At 47.7% G+C, this 21,213-nt stretch overlaps 1 protein-coding gene across 1 annotated transcript in view; it reads left to right on the forward strand.

Moving 5' to 3' along the window:
- Positions 1-21,213, forward strand: part of ZZEF1 (zinc finger ZZ-type and EF-hand domain containing 1) — a 110,645-nt gene that overhangs the window by 80,021 nt on the left and 9,411 nt on the right. Inside the window, exons 38-49 of the mRNA XM_041001356.1 lie at positions 304-454; positions 1,672-1,811; positions 5,510-5,787; positions 6,463-6,637; positions 7,136-7,268; positions 10,168-10,367; positions 11,981-12,100; positions 14,548-14,736; positions 16,263-16,363; positions 17,411-17,546; positions 17,640-17,999; positions 20,575-20,718. Of these exons, the coding sequence (XP_040857290.1) occupies positions 304-454; positions 1,672-1,811; positions 5,510-5,787; positions 6,463-6,637; positions 7,136-7,268; positions 10,168-10,367; positions 11,981-12,100; positions 14,548-14,736; positions 16,263-16,363; positions 17,411-17,546; positions 17,640-17,999; positions 20,575-20,718 (2,127 nt within the window). The remainder of the gene's footprint in view (positions 1-303; positions 455-1,671; positions 1,812-5,509; positions 5,788-6,462; positions 6,638-7,135; positions 7,269-10,167; positions 10,368-11,980; positions 12,101-14,547; positions 14,737-16,262; positions 16,364-17,410; positions 17,547-17,639; positions 18,000-20,574; positions 20,719-21,213) is intronic.

Raw genomic sequence — 21,213 nt, forward strand, 5'->3', positions numbered from 1 at the left:
AAAATTATCTCCACAAAGTGCTGTATGGTTCAGAGAGTTCACACAGGAGGGTCTGCCTTCGAACAGGCAAGAGTTTTTGTCTCAGTCCCCACAGAACAGTGTTAAAAAGATTAGTTACCATAAAAGGAAACTGGGCAACTTTGTTTTAGAGTATATAGCTTATCATAAGAAACAAAGGCATTCTCTAATGAAATTCAAAAAAATTTTGGTCTGTGAAAACAAACTAATGATTTAGAATATTAGTAGACTAAACTTTGGTCTTAAGAAACCTTAACACTTATACACATAACACTTTGTTTTTAGGGGGGGAAAGCTGGACATAAGGAAGTCAGCCCTTTAAAGGGCAAGCAGAGAAGTAAGACAGATGAAGGTGTGTCATTAATAAAGGAGCCTTCAAGCGAAACCCCAATGTCAGACCCACCTGCAGATGCCAGCACACCTACAGGACTTCCAGGTACAGACTGACCGTTGCCTTGGTCCCTTTTTCCTTATGGTACCCACGTGCTCCCCTCTGAGCTGTCTGTTGCACACTCTGCTAACAAGAAACCGAGGTTTCTCAGTTCTGTTCAGATGGTGCTGGCAGCACTTTGAAAATATCTTTCATTGCTTTCCTACCTTAGATAATTACCTAGTTTTAATCTAGTTCTTTGCTAGACTGTAGATGAAAAGGGAGTGAAGCAGACCGTTACTTACTTCCTGGTCTTCTCAGCAGTCCGGGAGGACTTAAGACAGGGATGGAATGAGCTCTGCCTGCAAGAGAGGGGTCAGTGATGCAAAGGCAGACTGGTGTTCTCTCTGGAGGGAGCTGAATCCGCATAAAGCTGGAGGAAGAATGTTGGCAGCTTTGAAGGTGCCAAGATTGGTGGTGGGAACAGCAGCCAGGGCAGAAATGACAGCAAGAGCCAAGGCCCTGAAATGGAAAAACCCCCAGCAAACGTGGAGAGAGGGTGCTTTTGCCAGGAGATGGAGCAGGAGAGGTGCTGCGAGGCTGTGCTAAGGATGGCCGGCCAGAGTTGCACAGTGGGCGAGGGCAGAACTATGGCTTAGGACAGCTGAGGAGCTGGGCAGTGGAAGTATTGCAGGCTGAGGGAGTGTACACAAGCCCCTCTGTGTGTTAGCCCAGGAAAGCAGTGTTTTTCCCAGCCACCTGCTCTGTTCTGAGGCACAGTGAGCACTTGTGTTGTGCCCTGGCTATGGGATTAGCTCAGAGGGGGCTACACTGCATCGAGTTCTAAGTTCCAGGAAACAATCACACACGACCCTGGTGCCTCGAGTCTGACTTTCCTGGGCATCAGCCTCCTGGCACATGGGCAGTAGTCCTCAGGGGCTGGCGAAGTGCCTGTGGTGTTTGAGAAATGTCCCTCAGTGCTCAAGACATTGCTGAGAGGAACATGAACCAGGAAAGGAGGACATATAGTGAACATCAGTAGAAGCACTGTGGGACGTTACGGTGATGATGTGCTGCGGCGGGGCAGGGCATGGGCAACTGGAGGGCAGGCTGCCCACTGAGTCGGGATCCAGTGGGCCTCCTTGAGAAAGGCCGACACACAAGCCGGCTTTCAAGTCCTAGTTTGATTCTGTGGTGGTGCAGGGACAGCAGCTTTCTTGCCCTTTGTAAGGTATAGAACCAGGATTGTTCTGGTTCTGAAAGTTTGGTGTTTTGTAACTCAGATGCAGAAAATCCAGAAGTGTTATCTCAGAAGCCGTTAGAGGAAAAGGCAGTTACTCCACATCCTGAGCAAGTATTTGCCGAGTGCTCCCAGAAGAGGATTTTGGGATTACTCGCAGCCATGTTACCACCTTTAAAGTCGGTAAGAGACAGACGACATTGGGGGTCGGGGTCATGCGCATAGGAAGTTTAGAAAGCACTGTTGGAAACAGATAATAGTCTGTTAACAGTCTGTCCCCAGGGGCAGGATCACAGGATAAAGTTGTTTCCTTCTTTGACCTTCTCTGTATTTTGTAAGTATGTACATTACGATTTTTTTTAATTCTTATAAGCATGTTTTATCTTTTTATTTGAAAAGATTTTTTAAAATAATTAATTAATTTAAAAGGTAGACTTACAGAGGCAGAAGGAGATCTGTCATCCTCTGGTTCATTCCTCAAGTGGCCTCAGTGGCTGGGGTTGGGCCAACCAGGAGCCTGGAACTCCGTCTGGGTCACTTCCATTGTTTCCCAGGCACATTAGCAGGCAGTCAGACTGGAAGTTAAACATCCAGGACTCAGACTGCCACTCAGTGGGGTGCTGACTTCTCAGGCAACAGTTTAACTTCCTTTACCTCAAGGCTGGCCCCAGTTTTGAGAGGTTTTAAGATCATAGAAAACTTGAATAGTAGATGAAGATCTTTACCTAGATTCACCTTATTTTGCTTTTTCTTTACTTAGTATATCCATTTCTATTTTTCCATTGTGTATTTATTTGAGGAAAAAAAAAAGAGAGAGAGAGAAATATCTTCCATTCACTGGTTTATACCCCAAAGACCAAAATGACCAGGGCTATGCCAGGCTGAAACTAAAAGCCATGAATTCAATCTTTGACTCCCAAGTTGATGTCAGAGACCCTGTTCCTTGCCTTAGCTGCTACCTCCCAGGGTGCACATGGGCAGGCAGCTTGAACAGAGAGTGGAGCCAGGACTGGAACCTGAGCACTCTGATATGGGAACTGGGTGTCCCAACCTTGGCTTAACTGCTGGACCAAATACCTCCCTTATATTTTGTGTAAGTTGAAATCATGATTCATATTTTACCATAGTACTTCAGTGTGTATCTCCTGGAAACCATTATCATACTTAAATAATGTAAAGCTTTAATATTGACAGAATAATTTTTGTTTTATACAGATGTATCTATATGTAGAGAAAAACATTTATAAACCAAGGGTTAAGCACTAGACGAGGTTATTGTTAATAGTATATCAGATATCTTAAAATACACAAGCACATTCCATCCCCACACACATGAGTTCTCAGACCTAGGGCAGGTGGTTGGCACAGCAGTTAGGACACTTGGCATACCTGTAGCCCATAATAGAGTTCCTAGGTTTGAGTCCTAGCTCTCCCACTTCCAATCCAGCTTCCTGAGGATGTACCTCCTGGAAGACAGCAGGTGATAGAATCAGTTATTTGGGTCCCTGCCATCCCCATAAAGAGTTGCAACTTGAATTCCAGTCTCCTGTCTTATCTAGCCTGACCCTGGCTATTGCAGTTATTTGGAAAGTGAACCAGCAGATGGAAGAGCTCTCTCCACCCATCTTTTTTTTTTTTTAATTAAGATGTGTTTATTTTTATTGTAAAGGCAGATTTACAGAAAGGAAAGACAGATGTTTTATATGCTGAGCTGATATGAAGCCAGGAGCAAGGAGCTTTTTTCAGATCTCCCATGCCGGTACAGGGTCTCAAGGCTTTGGGACATCCTCAGCTGCTTAGGCCGCAAGCAGGGAGCTGGATTGGAAGTGGAGCATCCAGTACATGAACTGGCACCTATATGGGATGAGGTACTTACAGGTGGAGGATTATCCAGTTGAACCATCATGCCAGCCACTTTCCTTCTTTCTTTCTTTCTTTTTTTCTTTTCTTTTCTTTCTTTTTTTTTCTATCTATCTCTTTCTACCTTTTAAATAGAATGAAAATAAATAAGCAGTAATCTTTTAAAAATTATGAGAATCAACCTGGTAGTATCAGTGTTGAAACCCCTTCATTTAGGGAGAGGGCTGGTATGAATCACCGTTCATATCAATCCTTTTAATTCACACATGGAACTACCAAGTACATTGTAATTTTCTTCTTTTATGTTTTTTTTTAAAGATTTATTTTTATTATTATTTTTTTTATTGGAAAGGCAGATATACAGAGAGGAGAGACAGAGAGGAAGATCTTCCGTCCGATGATTCACTCCCCAAGTGAGCGCAACGGCCGATCCGAAGCCAGGAGCCTCTTCCGGGTCTCCCATGTGGGTGCAGGGTCCCAAAGCTCTGGGCTGTCCTCGACTGCTTTCCCAGGCCACAGGCAGGGAGCTGGAAGGGATGCGGAGGAGCTGCCGGGATAGAACCGGCGCCCATATGGGATCCCGGGCGTGCAAAGCGAGGACCTTAACCACTTGCACCACCGCGCCAGGCCCTTCTTTTCTGTTTTTATAACTCCTGTCTTAGACAATGAGAACTCTGAGTCCCAAGATCCTTTATGTAGTTCTTTCTTTCATCTCTACCACAATTTTTCCTTTAAATTTATTTTATTTGTTTGAAAGGCAACATTACAGAGAGAGAGCACGAGACAGAGATAGAAAGGTTTTCTTTCTAGTGGTCCAACTCCCAAATGTCTATAATGGCAGGGGCTAGGCCTGACTGAAGCCAGGAACTCCATCTGAGCATCCCACATGAGTGGCAGAGGCTCAGGTATTTAAGTCGTCTTCTACTGCTTTGCCCAGGGTATTAGCAGGGAGCTGGATTAGAAGTGGAGAAGCCAGGACTTGAACCAGTGCTCACATAGGATGCTGGTGTTGATGGTGGTGGCCTAACCTGCTGCTCTAGCACCCCACCGCTCTCCCACATACCATTCTTCTTTTTATTTTTTTTTTTAAAGATTTGCTTACTTTCATTGGAAAGGTAGATTTATAGAGAGAAGGTTTACTCCCTGAACAGCTACAATGGTCAGAGCTGAGCCAGGCCAAAGCCAGGAGTCTCAGCTCTGGACATTGTGGCCACTTGGGCAGTGAATCAGCGGATGAAAGATCTTCCTCTTTGTCTCTCCTCCTCTCTGTATATTTGACTTTCCAATAAAAATAAAGTAAGTCAAAAACATATATATATGTGATCAAGATGGAATGCTTAACTGGTATAGCATGTCAGTCAGCCATTTGCTGTTACAGAGGGGTACCTGAGCCAGCCTGTACCGAAGGAAGAGTTCATTTTGCCTTGTGGTTCCAGAGGGTCACCGTCCAAGGTCAGTTTGTCCCGCTGGGCTGATGTCCATGCGGGCAGCAGCAGCAGAGAGCAGATGACCGATGACATGGGAAGCCAGGAAGCAAAGAGACAGTGGCTGGACCCAACTCAGACTTTTTTTTAAAAAGATTTATTTATTTAAAAGTCACAGTTACAGAGGAGGAGAAACAGAGATCTTCCATATGCTGGTTCACTCCCTGCGTGTTCGCTGCAGCCAGGGCTGAGCCAGGCTTGAGCCAGGAGCTCTCACGTGCATGGCAGGGACCCAAACACTTGAGGCATCTTCCAGTGCTTTTCCCAGGAGTGGAGCAGACGGTGGCTTTACTTCCTCTGCCACGATGCAGCCTCCAGTTCAGACTAGAACCAGCCTTGTGAGAACTGCCTGCTGGAGGGACCTCTTCAGTGACTTAAGGACTCGCCTTAGCCCCAGTCAACACCTTCCTGCTATGAAGTCAAGAGTTTGGGAGCCAGATTGTGTTCACAGGTAACCCATGGTTACATGGATTTTTCACTAAACTCCTTTCTCTTTCTCTCTCTCTCTCTCTCTCTCTCTCTCTTCTCTCTCAGCAGGACCCCACAGTCCCCCTGATCGACCTGGAACACATCCTGCCCCTCATGTTTCAGGTTGTCATCTCTAACGCAGGACACCTGAACGAGACCTACCACCTCACGCTGGGCCTGCTGGGCCAGTTAATCATCCGTCTTCTACCAGCAGAGGTCGATGCTGCTGTGATCAAAGTGCTGTCGGCCAAGCACAACCTGTTTGCTGCAGGGGACGGTTCCAGTGTCCCGGATGGCTGGAAGACCACCCACCTGCTCTTTAGCCTGGGAGCTGTATGTCTGGACAGGTAGCCTTGGTTCCCACTCTCCTGGCCACTGCACGCCCTGGTGTTCCTTTCTTAGTCAAAGATTTGGCTCTAGATTGATTTCAGCCTGCTACACAGTTGTGGAAATAGAAATGGTTCCATTAACAGTGTCGTCAGCCCTGGATTAACAGCTGAGCAGCCTCACACTGTCTTCTGCCTCAGCTCTCTGATGATATATGTTCTGGTTTGTTTCTTCCTGAGGGCAGTAAGTGTAGGTGTTGGAGTTGAAGAAAATAAATCTATTTCCGTTTTAAAAGAACCGCAATACCAAATTTGGAGACCAGGAATGAAGGAAAACTCATCCTGACTTGCACCATATTAATACATCGGATGCTGTTTGGCCTTCCGTGCTTTTTCTGTGTGTGTGTGTGTGTGTGTGTGTGTGTGTGTGTGTGTGTGTGTGTGTGTGTACACGCGTACATGAATATAGGGAACTTTTATAGAAGTTTTCAAAAACATAGTTGTAGACTAAGTATATAAATATAATCTTAATTTTCTTTTCAGTTACTGAATAGAAAGCATTCTGATGGTTTTTAAGCTCAGTAATGAACAGCTGTTTACTTGCTCCTGGCTCTTCCTCAAAGAAACAGGAAATTTGGAAACAGCTGGTGGGTTGGAACCTGTGCACTGGCATCTAATGGAGCTCTTGCGTTCCAGCCGAGTGGGCTTAGACTGGGCATGCTCCATGGCAGAGATCCTGCGGTCTCTCAACAACGCCCCTCTGTGGCAGGACGTCCTGGCCGCCTTCACAGATCACTGCGTGCAGCAGCTGCCTTTCCAGCTGAAGCACACCAACATCTTCACCCTGCTCGTGCTGGTCGGCTTCCCGCAGGTACGGCACCACCAGAGACACGCCCCCCATCTGCAACAGGCACGGCACAGTCTGTGCAGTTAGAAGTTTTCTTCTCTAGCTATGTAGTTTACTTTCACAGTATTCTCAAGACTGTAGCCAAAAAAAAAAAAAAATATGGGATACTTTGTTCAACTTGTGTTTTTGGTTGTTTTTTTGTTTGTTTTTTGCTTTTTTTTTTTTTTTAGCAGTTAGCCAGTTGGTTCGTTTTATTAACAGGCAACAAATAAAAAGACTTAGAATAATGTAACATACTAAATTACAAACGCAAAAAAATAGTTGACTTCCCCTTTGGCGTCTTTCTGTCTCTCAACTGATTGAGATCGAGAGGGCTTCACGGAGCAGAAACTGACTCCAGTTCTGTGTCATGCCCTTTAAAATTAGGGTGAGAAGAACCTTGTCCCTAAGAGCTTGTGAAGTCAGAGGCACAGCCCATGGCAGCCAGTTGTGCCTGATTCTTAGTGTGTGTGCTGTCTGCAGGTTCTGTGCATGGGAACTCGCTGTGTGTATGTGGATAATGCCAATGAACCTCACAGTGTGATCATCCTGAAACACTTCACCGAGAAGAACAGGGCCGTGATCGTCGATGTGAAAACTCGGAAGAGGAAAACAGGTCCTAAGCATTATTGTTTGTTTTCTGAGAGTTGAAGAAAATTGTCTGATCCCTGCATACCCTAGAATCAGTGAAGAGACCTTGATTCTTCACCTTGCTCTTTAACCTTTTTTTCAAAGATTTATTTATTTTTATTGAAAAGGCATATGTACAGAGAGGAGGAGAGACAGAGAGGAAGATCTTCCATCCAATAGTTCACTCCCTAAGCAGCCGCAATGGCTGGAGCTGAGCCAGTCTGAAGCCAGGAGCCAGGAGCCTCTTCCAGGTTTCCCACATAGGTGCAGGGCCCCAAGGCTTTTGGGCTGTCCTCAAGCAGGGAGCTAGATGGGAAGCAGGACTGCCGGGACCAGAACCAGCGACCACATGGGATCCCAGCACGTGCAAGGCAAGGATCTTAACCACTATGGCATTGCGCCAGGCCCTAATATGTCTTTTTGATTGTGGTATGCTCTGGCAGGATTGTCTTGGTGTCTCTTCTGCTTGTTCTGCTTACAGGTTAATTGAGTTCGTTGAATTTATAGTTTCTATCCAATTTGGAGAAATTTTTGACCATTATGTCTTCAGTTTCTTTGCCACCCTCCCCCAGGACACTTCTGGCTCTGACTCGTTGGAAAACGAGCAGCTGCTGTTAAGCTCCAGGAGCTGTCCTTTTGCTCTTTGCCAGTTCCTCCTGCTGTCTGTGTAGTCATCATGCTCCCACAGACCCATGAGGAGCCAGGAGAGTTCTCGCCACCTCTCTGTTTCCTGCATCTTCCTGCTCCCTGCCGCGCTGCCCCATGAGCTCCAGCCGCGGGCACCTCCATCTCCTGTCGACGGAGGCATCTGTATTCAGCTTGCTTTTTCACAGATGGCAGGTGTGACTGGAGGGCTGATGCAGTCAAGTTCATTGTCTCAGAGATCCTGGCCCCTCACTGCCTGTTATCCAAACAGGTTTATTTGACTGGTTTGTGGTGGGTTTTGATGTTCTGCTTGTTTAATCTGATTTCTCCTACTCCATCTTATTGGAGGTAAAAGTCTTACGTTCTGTTGTTAATAATTTCCATCAATACTTTTGGAGATGAATTACTGTTAATTATCCCTCTCAGTTGCTTGGTGCATAGGCAACCTGGTACCATTTTGTGCTTACCTGCAACTTGGCTTTAAAAATGATCCCCACAGGTCTGGTGCATTAGCCTAATGTCTGGGGTCTTCACTTTGCTTGTGCCCGCATTCCATATGGCTGCCGGTTTCATGTTCTGGTGGCTCCACTTCCCATCCAGCTTCCTGCTTGTAGCATGAAAAGGCAGTCAAGGCATTGTGGTGCCGCAGGTTAAGCCATCACCTGAGATGCCTGCATCCCACATCAGGAATGCTGATCCAGATGCCAGTGCTGTGGCATAAGTAGGTAGAGCCACTGCCTGTGCCACCAGCATCTAATATGGACACAGTTCAGGTTTCAGCTGTCTGCTTTCAATCCAGTTCCCTGCTGATGTGCCTGGGAAAGCAGTAGAAGATGGCCTAAGTGTTTGGGCTCTGGTAAACTCTTGTGGAGACCTGAAAAAGCTCCTGGCTATTGTCTTCAGAATGGCCCAACTCTGGCACTTGTGGCCATTTGGAGAGTGAACCGGTAGATGGTTCATGCTCAACCACCTCTACTTCCGGCTAATACATCCTGGGAGACATCAAATGTTTACATTGATTGGGCTTCTTCCATCGGTGCAAGAGACTCCACTGGAAGTCCAGCATACTGGCTTCTTTTCTTTTCTTTCTTCTTGTTTTTAGTATTTTTTTTTTATTGGAAAGGCCAGATGTACAAAGAAAAGAGAGACAGAGAGAAAAATCTTCCATCCGCTGGTTCACTCCCCAGATGACCACAACAGCCATTGCTGAGCCAATTGGAAGCTAGGAGCCCAGAGCTTTTTCCAGGTCTTCCACACAGCACCTCCGCTTCCCATCCAGCTCCCTGCCTGTGGCCTGGGAAAGCAGTCGAGGACAGCCTAAAACCTTGGAACCCTGTACCCATGCAGGAGACCTGGAAGAAGCTCCTGGCTCCTGGCTTCAGATTGACACAGCACCAGCCATTGTGGTCACTTCAGAAGTGAACCATCAGACAGAAGATCTTCCTCTCTCTCCTTCTCTGTATATCTGACTGCAAAATAATAATAAGAAGAAGAAGAAAGAAAGAAAGAACATGACAGGAGTGCTTGGGCCCCTGTGACCCACATGAGAAACTCAGGAGGAGTTCCAGGCTCCTGGCTTGGTCTGACCCAGACCCCACCATTGTGGCCACCTGGGGAATGAACCAGTAAATGAAAGATCTCTCTGTCTCTTTCACTGTCTTTCTGTAACTTATATTTCCTTTATTTACTTTCTGTGATTTATATTTTCCTATAAATAAAAATAAATTATTTTAAAAATAAATAAGATACTGGGCCCGGCGCGGTGGCGCAGTGGTTAAGGTCCTCGCCTTGCACGCCCGGGATCCCATATGGGCGCCGGTTCTAATCCCGGCGGCCCCTCTTCCCATCCAGCTCCCTGCTTGTGGCCTGGGAAAGCAGTCGAGGACGGCCCAGAGCTTTGGGACCCTGCACCCGCGTGGGAGACCCGGAAGAGGCTCCTGGCTTCGGATCGGCATAAGCATTGACCGTTGCGCTCACTTGGGGAGTGAATCATCTGATGGAAGATCTTCCTCTCTGTCTCTCCTTTCTGTATATCTGCCTTTCCAATAAAAAAATAAAATAAATCTTTTAAAAATGAATAAGTAAATAATATACTAAAAACAATATCTGCATTAGAGCTTGGGAACTTTTGTTGTTATAGTTCTTCCTTTGGGAAGACACATTGCTGTGGTGCAACCGAGCTACAGGAAGCATTAACTTGTCTTTTTTGTGCTTTTCTCTTCCTGTCTGACATCCCTCAGTGAAGGACTACCAGCTGGTCCAGAAGGGAGGAGGCCCAGACTGCAGTGACTCCCAGGCCCTGCTGAGCCAGTACTCCAAGCACTTTGCCTTAATTGCCAGTCACCTGCTGCAGGCCAGCATGGATAGCCATTGTCCTGAGGCAGTGGAGGCAACATGGGTCCTCTCCCTGGCCCTCAAAGGCTTATACAAGACACTGAAGGTAACAGTGGGCTGCTCATCTCTGACAGTGCACCTGGCTGGGATTAACGAGGAAATAATAATGTGGTTTTGATTGGTGGCTAATCATATCTTTAGAAATGTATGGGACTCTACACAGGGAGAGCTTTAAAGAGAAAATAGAAATTACAAAATAGTTTCATTCTCTGTATTTTTCAGTATGTCTCATGGAATTGGGTCATCTACTTCATTGGGGTGTAACTGTAGGACAATGAATCTGAGAAGTTCCTCACTTCTCTCTTGAGCAGGGTGACTGCCTTGGTTCATTGTGGGAGATGAGAGGGAGAATAAAGTGGGCTGGCACCATGGGGCCTCTGAGCGGAGTTGGTGGACAGGCGGTGTGGAGATGAGACACCTGCATTTGTGGGAAATGTGGTTCTTCAGCATCTGAGGGCATCGATGGGCAAGAAGAATCTTTCAGGTGGAATTTCAGAGCCCTTTGAGGATCATGGTTCTAGTAGATTTGCCCATGGAAGGAGTTCAGGAGAACATTGTGTGAGCTCGTTGGCTTTGAAGGGTCTTTAGTGGCCACACTGCTGAGGCAATTTCAGAGGGAGATTGGGTACCACAGGCCAGACTGCGCGGCCCTGGCCAGCCCGAGGGGTCTGCACGGATAGAAGTGAGACCCCTCTCTGTCTTCCCTTATTCACCTTACAGTAGGGAGGGGCAGACAGGCCCCCGAGGGCAGAGATCCCTTCGCTGTCGTAAGTCTTCATCCAGTTAGTGAGTATATGAGTGTCAACTAGGAAGGAGGCCCCTACTCTGCTGGAACCTCCAGCCTAACCAATGAGAGATAGCAGGGAGCTGGCACAACTGCCCTGACTCCAAGGAAGCCTGTCTGCAAAGGTGACAATCAGAGTGATGGAGAAGCTGGGGAGAGTGTCCACTGAGAGCCACATGTCCCAGGCCTCTAAGTGGGACAATTCTGGCTGGCAGGGCAGAGGAGCACCTGGAACAAGGCCCATTCCTGGGGGGTAAACAAGTTCTCTTTCTCTCCCCACCCCTGCACATCCCTTCCTTCTTTCCTTTCTCCATTTGTCTCTCTCTCTGTAACTCTGCCTTTAAAATGGCTGGCTCAGTGGTATAGCTGGTTAATCTCCATCTGAAGTGCCAGCATCCCATATGGCTGCCTGTTCAAATCCCTGCTGTTTGACTTCTGATCCAGCTCCCTGCTAATGGCTTGGAAAGGCAGCAGGGGATGGCGCAAGAACTTAGACCCCTCTAAGTGGGACACCTGGAAGAAGCTCCCTGTTTCCAAGTTCAGAGCGGCTCATCTCTGACCATTGCAGCCATCTGGGGAGTGAATCTGCAGATCAAAGCACATGCTCTCGTGTGCGCTCTCTTTCTCTGTAATTCTGACTTTAAAGTAAATAGATAATTCCTTTAAAAATAAAAAAAAGAAAGTATTTCTGAAGTGAACAAATTGAAGAGTGAATGGTTGCCATTAAAGTTTAGGGTGTGTTCTTCCTACTGTCCTGGCAGTTTTTTCTGGCAGGTCGGCTAGGGCCACCTGTTGTCATGGCCCTGGGGCCATCGGACTCCTATCCAACCAACCTCTACCTTCTTCAGGCTGCTCAGCCCTTCTCTGCTTGACAGGCTCACGGCTTTGAGGAGATCCACGCCACCTTCCTCCAGACTGACCTGCTCCGGCTGCTGGTGAAGAAGTGCAGCAAAGGGACTGGTTTCAGCAAGACGTGGCTGCTCCGTGACCTGGAAGTAAGGGCTGCTGCTGCTGCCAGGCCTGCCTGCTGGGTGGGGTGGCATCAGCCAGCTCCAGCTGGTGCTGCATAGCTGTTAAACCTGGACCTTGCCTCTGTCTTTCCCTTCGGAAATAGGGGTTTGACATCTGTCCTCTCCTGTCAGGGAAAATGAATGTGATGTTTGCTCAAAGGACCTTGGAGAAGAAATCTTTTATGGAAACACGTGATTGACCATTATATCATGGTAATAAAGTGTACCCTGGAGCCATCATTTCCTGCTTAAAGTTCCTTTGAGCTAAAATCACTTTCTAAGTTTGTCCTCACATAGGTTTACTTTATGAAGGATTTTAGTTGATAACTTATTATCCGCCCCCCCCCCAGACCTTGCCTTTTACTTAGTTGAATGAATCAATGTGATTCCCTTTGACCTTTTGGTGCTAAATGCTACAGGTCCAGGAAAAGACGGCTGCGGCCAGGCTTGCTAGGGCCAGCAGTGGGACACACAGCAAGTTAGGCTGCTGCCTACAGCAGTGGCATCCCATGTGAGCACTGGTTCAAGTCTTCGTTGCTCCACTTCTGATCTAGTTCCCTGCTGATGCTCCTACGTGGAGTTCACACTGCCAGCGTCATCCTACTCTGCCTTGCCATTGCACACAGTTAGGAAGTGAACCAGCAGGTGGAAGATCTCTCTCTGCTTCTTCTGTCTCAGTTAACCCTGATTTCCAAATAAAGAAATCTTTTTTTTTTTTTTAAGATTTATTCATACAAAGGAGGAGAGACAGAAAGGAAGATCTTCCATCCATTGATTCACTCCCCAAGTGGCCTCAACAGTCAGAGCTGAGTCATTCTGAAGCAAGGAGCCAGGAGCCTCTTCCCTGTCTCCCATGCGGGTGCAGGGTCCTAAGGCTTTGGGCCATCCTCAACTGCCCTCCAGGCCACAAACGGAACTGGATGGGAAGTGGAGCTGCCAAGATCAGAACCAGTGCCCATATGGAATCCCAGCACATTCAAGGCAAGAACTTAGCTACTAGGCTACCATTCATGGTCCCTAAGTAAATAAATCTTAAAACAAAAAAAACAAAACAAAAAAACTTACAGCTGCCACAGGATAATTTGGTTACGTTTAAGAAAAATATAGGGCCTGGTACAATAGTATAGCGGTTAACGTGCTTTCCATCTAGCTCCCTACCTGTGGCCTGGGAAAGCAGTCGAGGACGGCCCAGAGCTTTGGGACCCTGCACCCACATGAGAGACCCAGAGGAAGCTTCCAGCTCCTGGCTTCAGATAGGCTCAGCTCTAACTGTTGCGGCCACTTGGGGAGTGAACCATCGGGCGGAAGATCCGATGTGTCCTCTCTGTCTCTCCTTCTCTCTGTATATCTGACTTTCCAAATAAAAATAAATAAAAATCTTGACAGGAAAAAAAAGAAAAATATAAACCTGATAGATAACCAGATAGATGACTGGTCCCATTGAGGACCAGTTCAGTGGCTCAAGTAGTTCATCCTCTGACTGCAAGTACCAGTATCCCACATGGGGGCTGGTTCATGTCTTGGTGGCTCCACTTCCCGTCCAGCTCACTAGTGTGGCCTGGGAAAGCAGCGGGAGCAGTGGAGGATGGCCGAAAGCTTCGGGTGTCTGCACCCATGTGGAAGACCCAGAAACAAGTCTAAGCTCCTGGTTTTGGATCAGCTCAGCTCCAGCAGCCATTTGGGGAGTGAACTAGGGAATGAAAGATCTTTCTCTGTCTCTCTTTATAAATCTGCCTTTCCAATAAAAGTAAATAAACATAAAAGAGAAAAAAATCTGAGAGACTACTTGAAATTTGTCATACAGAGTATTTTAAGTTAATTTCTTAATATTTAAATAATGGGCCCATATTTAAAGAAAAAAAAACTTTTTAATATAAAAGAAAGTCATTGTCTAAGCACAGTTACCATCAGTGGGCCTTTGGTTTTGGTTTTGGTGTATTTTTTTCTTACGGTTCCATAGTATGTTTGCAAGTTTAGATTGTATAATTAATCTACTATCCAAATAAATTGGAATCAGTAGACATTTTTCTGAATTTCTGTGTACTTCTCATACCTTTTGTGTTGGCTACATGAGATACATGAAGGTGACTTTCAGTATTTTGCTATTATTAAGGCTTCAGTGACAATATTTTAAGTGTGGGGTTTTTGGTTTTACATACCTTATACAGTTCCTCAAAGATGAATTACTGGGTCAGAGGATATGATATCAGTTTACATTATCAGCAGAAGAGTTAATGAACACAACAAAGACCTCGGTAGTTTGTAATTAGCATTTGTTTGATTACAAGTACAGTTGAACATGTGTCCATGTTTCTGTGTGAATTTTACATTCCCTATGTGAGTTATTCTGTCTTCCACCAAATATTCGTTACTCCCCCCTCCCCAGCTCCCCACTCGTCAGTCTGATGCCAACTGTAGTTCCTTCTGTGTAGATCTTGTCCATCATGCTGTACTCCTCAAAAAAGGAGATCAACACTTTGGCTGAACATGGCGATCCGGAACTCGAAGAGCGAGGCGAGCAGGAAGAAGAGGTGGAACGGACAGTCAGCAGTCCCGGGGAACCAGAGCGGAAGCTGGACCCACTCAACGGCCTGGATGAGCCCACCAGAATATGCTTCCTGGTACGTCCTCAGGCCTCCAGCTGCAGCCACAGAAGGGCCTCTGAGGAATGCATGCTCTTTTACTGGGGCTACTTTTCAGCCAGACTTCAGGGCAATGCTTTGGGAATTCACTTCCTAAAGCCTCACTCTGTATGGTGCTGGAGTCCCTAGAAAAACAAAGAAACCCCTTAGCAATTGTTGCTGCCATTTCCTGGTCCTGCTCTCAAAAGTTTCAGATCCCCCCTCCATAGAGACACAGTTGAGGTGTGTGGGGAACCTGGGATGTCGTTCCTAGGATTTACTAAATAAAGCCCTGAGGCCCATCCTGGAAGCCTCACTGTATAGTCCCTGCATCCTTCTGTAACCCTTACTTTACAGTCATTCCTCTCATCCTGCCTTTGCCATCCCTGGATAACCCACTCTTGCTCAGAATGGTGTGCATTCGGTGAGGACTTGTATGTCAAAGGGTCAAACTGTGTGAAGAGAGAGTGAGGAGTAGATGTCAGAAGAACAGTTGATATTGGCAAACAAAAACCAAGGAAGTCCAGTGCTCAAACCATAGGTCAGTTGTTAAACTTGAGCGTGCAGGGCTGGTGCCATGGCTTACCAAGTTCAGCCTCTGCCTGCCATGCCAGCATCCCATGCAGTGCTTGGGACTGGCTCAAGTCCCAGCTGCTCCACTTCCAATCAAGCTTCCTAATGGCCTGGGGAAAACACTGAAGGACAGCTCAAGTGCTTGGGCCCCTGCCTCCACATGGGAGAGCTGGAAGAACCTCCTGGCTCCTGGCTCCAGATCTTCCCAGCTCTGGCATTTGTGGCCATTTGGAAAATGAACCAGCAGATAGAAGATCTTTCTGTCTCTTCTCTTCTCTGTAATTATGTCTTTCCAATGTAAAAAATATTTTTTAAAAAATTTATGACAGGTCGGGTGCAGTAGGCTAGCTGCTAAGGTCCTCACCTTGCATGCGCTGGGATCGCATATGGGCTCTTGTTCTAATCCTTGCAGCTCCACTTCCATGCAGCTCCCTGCTTTTGGCCTGGGAAAGCAGTGGAGGACGGCCCAAAGCTTTGGGACCCAGTAGAAGCTCCTGGATCCTGGCTTCAGATTGGCACAGCTCCAGTCATGTGTCCACTTGGAGAGTAAATTAACAGACCGAAGATCATCTTCTCTGTTTCTCCTGTCTGTATATCTGCCTTTCCAATAAAAACAAATTAATCTTTTTTTTTAAAAGTGGGGTTGTTGAGCATGAGGTAGCTGCAGAGAAATAGCAGGGAAGACTGTGGTAAGTGTTGGCTGGGAACTGCATGTGTTGCTGTTCCTTTGAGATTTCGGTGTTTGACAGTTTACTTTGAAGTTACAATAGCAATTCAGTTTTTTCAGTCTATGTTTTAGTGTTTATAGTTTGACTTTTTTTTTTAGTGCCCATATAATGTTCTTCAATTATAAACTGCTTTATAAGTTTTGCAGCCCACTTTTGAGTTCAGATCATCGATGACAGAAAGTCCTGTTTGGATTGCCTCTCACCTGCTTCCCGCTCTGCCTTCAGATGGCTCACGATGCCCTGAACGCGCCCCTGCACATCCTCCGGGCCATATACGAACTGCAGATGAAAAGAACCGATTCTTTCTTCCTGGAGGTTCAGAAGAGGTGAGGCGCACGTAGCTACAGCCCAGTTTTGACAGATGAGGATAAGAGGATGTGTACCTCCTGCCTGCTGAACCTGGGGGACAAAGCAGAGAGGCCAGGTGGAAGAGGCAGAACCTGGTGTGGTCCCCAGTGAGTGCGTGTGGAAGGTGACCTATGCCACCTTGATTGCCCTGAGGTGTGTGGCAGGTGTCTGGACAAATGCTGGGTTTGCAGCCAGCCTCTTAGAGGGGATGTTGATGAGGCAGTAACCAAGACGTCCCCTCATAACCCTAGTGTGCAAACTGCAGAGTGGGACATTCTGCCCAAGGGATTTGTTGTTGTTGTTGCTTAGTTTTTGGCTTTTCACCACTGCAGATTATTTTTTTTCCTCTCAAAGGTGATTATAAAGTTAGAATTCCCTTCTCTTAGTCCGGAAGTTCAGCGTTGGAGCCGACTCTTGGAGTGTGTAGAGCTTCGTTGTGTTCCCCTCCTGCATGCCTCCCATGTCCTACTGAGGACTTCTCACTCACACTTTTCTTCTAGTTTATGTTGTGGCTTTCTTACATATTGCTGCCTGTTCCTTAGGAGCTAATGCAGGTACTGGGAGACAGAAAACTGTCAGGGCATGGGCTGAACTGAGGTGACCTGGAAAGCAGAGCTAGCATGGGTTTCAGCAGGTGGGAATTGTCTTTCTCTTGCTCGACCATCCGGAGGTGGGCAGCAGTCCAGAGCAGGGGCAGCTCTGCCTCACAGAGGGACACAGCAGTCCCGAGGGTGTTGGCTGTCCTCTGCAAAGTCAGAGGGGGCTCCACCACACCGTGACCTTTGGACTCCAGCTCAGATGAAAGTGGGAGAGTGGCCTCTGCGAGACAGTTTACATCTCCTGCCATGAGGGCATATGTGGGCTTCTGAGTGAGCAAGTAAGTGAACGCCGTCTGTGGAGTACAGAAAGTGGTAACATCCTCGTGCCATGACTGGACGATGGCTAACAGCCCTGCTGAGTGGTTTCAGGTTGTTCTCTGGCCTGTCCATTCTTTAAGTAGCTGGCTCTGTGATGTCTTTTTTCAGGTTTGACGGTGATGAACTCGCCACAGATGAGAAGATTCGGTCCCTGGCTCAGAAGTGGCAGCCTGGTAGGAGCCTACGGCTGGAAGAGCAGAGCGCCAAAGCTGTGGATACAGACATGATCATCCTCCCATGCCTGGTATGTCACCCTCTTTGAATGTGCCCACTGCACTGCCCACACCCCATCTCGCATACACAGCTGGGCCTCTGTAACCATGGTCTTGGTTCACAGTCTCGGCCTGCACGCTGCGACCAAGCCACTGCTGAGTCCAACCCCGTGACCCAGAAGCTAATCTCCAGCACGGAGAGTGAGCTGCAGCAGTGCTATGCCAAGCAGCGCCGCAGCAAGAGTGCCGCCCTGCTGCACAAGGAACTGAACTGCAAGAGCAAGAGGGCTGTCCGAGACTACCTGTTCCGTGTCAACGAAGCCACTTCTGTCCTCTACGCCCGGCATGTGCTTGCATCCCTGCTGGCCGAGTGGCCTGGGCATGTGCCAGTGAGCGAAGACATTCTGGAGCTCAGTGGCCCGGCCCATATGACGTACATTCTTGATATGTTCATGCAGCTGGAGGAAAAGCAGCAGTGGGAAAAGGTAAAGCAGCTAAGCAGGGTGGGCTCTTCCCTTGCTCCTTCTCATCTTTGCTGCCCCTGGAGGTTGGAACAGGCTGCCTGTGACAAGTACTTTCTGAACTGAGGTCACTCGTAAGGTCACTCTTAACTTCTCCTGTGAATTGGTCCAGGCCTAAGCTCACAGACTAGACACTCTTGGTGCTCAAAGAATATTTGAAATCTTGATGCAAGGCAGGCATTTGGAACAGCAGTTAAGACACTGCTTGGGTCGCCTGCATCCCACTGCGGAGTGCTTGGCTCCACTTCCCAGTCCATCTTCCTGCAGATGCACAGCCTGAGGGGTAGATAGTGATACTACTTGAGTGCTTCTACATGGGAAGCCAGGATTGAGTTCCCAGCCACCAACTTCAGCCCAGCCAGCCTGCTCTTGGAGGCATTTGGGGAATGAATCAATGGCTAGGAGCTCTCTGTTTCTGTTTGCTCTGTTTTTCTCTGCCTTAAAACATTAACAAATTTTGTTTTTTGTTTCAAGATTGATTTTTATTTTTATTGGAACGTCAGATCTGCAGAGAGAGGCAGAGACAAAGACCTTCCATCCGCTGATTCACTCCGCAAGTGGCCGCAGCAGCCATTGTCGAGTCGATTCAAAGCCAGGAGCTTCTTCTGGTTCTTCCATGCGGGTGCAGGGTCCCAAGGCTTTGGGATGTCCTCAACTGCTTTCCCAGACCACAAGCAGAGAACTGGATATGAAGTAGAGCAGCTAGGATATGAACTGGAGCCCATATGGGATCCCAGCTATCACGTTAGGCCCCAAATCTTTTTTAAAAAAGATAATGATAAGGCCTGGCACAGTAGCCTGGCAGCTAAAGTCCTCACCTTGCACGCACCAAGATCTCATATGGGCGCTGATTCTAATCCTGGCAGCCCTGCTTCCCATCCACCTCCTTGCTTGTGGTCTGGGAAAGCAGTATAAAATGGCCCAAAACCTTGGGACCTGGCACCCACGTGGGAGATCCAGAATACGCTCCCGGCTTCTGGCTTCAGATGAGTGCAATTGCAGCCATCGTAGCTGCTTGGGGAGTGAACCATCGAGCGGAAGATCTTCTCTCTGTCTCTGCCTTTCCAATAAAAATAAAGTAAGTAAGTAAATAAATAAATAAGATAATGATCCCTCTAAGCCTTCCTTAACATGTAGCCTTTGTTTTGTTCATAGCTATACGTCTGATCAGTCTTAGGCAGCCTGTTTGTTACATTCACCAGAGTCTCATGTTCTGCAGAAGTTACCTGTCAGATTGGACTCTCACGTTGTCCACTGTGATACAGGAAACTTCCATGAGGTTTTTGTCATCTTTTTTTTTTTTTTTTTTTTTAGCCAAAATATAGAAAGGTTGAGAAGTGATGGCTCCTGACAAGATGGAGCTAAAGCTAGCATGGCAAACCTGGGCCAGATCTCCCACGTGAGTGACAGGGACCCAGTCACTTGACCCATCACTCCTGCCTCTTTTGGGGGCTGTATTGGCAGGAACCTGGAGTCAGGAGCTAGAAGCAGGAGTCGAACCCAGGCACTCCAGTGTGGGGCGCAGGAGTACTAACTGTTGGGCCAAACACTGCCCTGTGTCCTGTGGAAACCACTGTTTGTAGAATGCCCAGCCCCGGTCTCAGGCTCTGCCAGCACTTCCTGCTTTATCCGCTGCAACCCAGAGGAAGCATTATAGATGGGAGGCTTGTGCAAGATAAGCGGCAGAGTAAGGGTCTCATGAGGATTGGGGCCATTCTCTGAAGTCCAGTTTTCTCATGTTAAGTTTCAGCCTGAGAGTTGGAGGGCACCATTTTACATGGGATGCTGGCATTGCAGTCAAAGGCTTAGCCTGCAATGCCACAGTGCCAGTGGTTGGCAAAGCTTCATTGGGTTGGGAACATCCCTTCCAACTCCAGCTGTGTAGAAGCAGAGAACCAGTGTGCCAGCAGATGTCCTGATCTAAAACGCAAATGCCAGGAACCATCTCTCAGCATCTTTCCAATTTCCAGGCACAGAAGTCTTGTCCCTCTGTCCCTGTAGCCTTACCATGTGCCACACGGACATGCACACACAGGCAGCCCTGAGAACTTATTTACCCTCTATTCCTTTATTTGCCTGTTTCTAGTCCCCCACTAGACTAGAAAGAACTTTCTAGTTCTTTCCCAGACTCACAGCCCTGAACAAGTCAGCAGCTTGGCTCTAGTCATATTTTTCTTTTATAAAAGCCAAGGGGCCCATTGTGCTCCGATGGGCCCTCTCTTTGCCGTGTCTTTCCCCAGCTTTTTCCCGGAGCCCTTCACTCTAGCCACTCCTTGTGCTGTGGTTGCTTACCTGTCAGCCCACTCACCTCACCTGGGTAGAGGCAGCAGCATTTCTGACTGGTCCCATCGACTCCCTCAGCCTTCCTTGATAAGCTGTTGTTCCAGAAGGATGATAGCATCCTGATGGTCCACAGGGGCCGGGTCAGGCCCAGGACAGTGGCAGCACCTCTGGTGGGACCTGGGTTTAAAGCCAACTCTCCCTTCTTGTTCTTGGGATTACTGCTGTAGGACCTCACCTTCCACCTGTGTCCCACCAGATCCTGCAGAAGGTGCTCCGGGGCTGCCGGGAAAGCATGCTGGGAACCATGGCGCTGGCCGCCTGCCAATTCATGGAGGAGCCGGGGATGGAGGTGCAAGTGAGGGAATCGAAGCACCCGTATAGCAACAACACCAACTTTGAGGTATGGCCACAGCTTGTCAGCTTCCATGCAGCTCTTTGCCCTCGGACAGCTCTACCTGAGCCTGTACCTCCCTACACCAAGCTCTTATCTGCTGGCCTGAGTCCTCTTCCTGACCCTCCCTGTCTTGGTAGGGAAAAGCTGGCCTTGGAGGGGTGTTGACCTCTCAGAGTGCATCCCTGGCGCCACTTGCCCTTCCCTACTCCCCCATACATCTGCACCTGCGTCTGAGTTCAGCTTTTGCTCTTAACTATCTCCTGCTGACCTGTTATGCCACTCCCTCTCTTTTTTTTTAAATGACGCAGAGCTGAAACACCTCATCTTTCCCATCCCAAACCTTGTGTCTAGATAAAGAGTTAGGGCTTTGACTGAGCCAGGATGCTGCAGACTCAGTCGTTGTCATTGACTCAGTGCCAAGAGGCTTTTGAGCCCTTTAGCAAATGATGGAGCTGGCAGGGCACCCACCTCTGAGTTAGAAGACCCCCAGGGCCACAGCCA

Source organism: Ochotona curzoniae, unplaced genomic scaffold (assembly GCF_017591425.1).
Source record: "Ochotona curzoniae isolate NIBS_2020 unplaced genomic scaffold, NIBS_Ocur_1.0 scaffold_2453, whole genome shotgun sequence".
NCBI lineage: Eukaryota > Metazoa > Chordata > Mammalia > Lagomorpha > Ochotonidae > Ochotona > Ochotona curzoniae.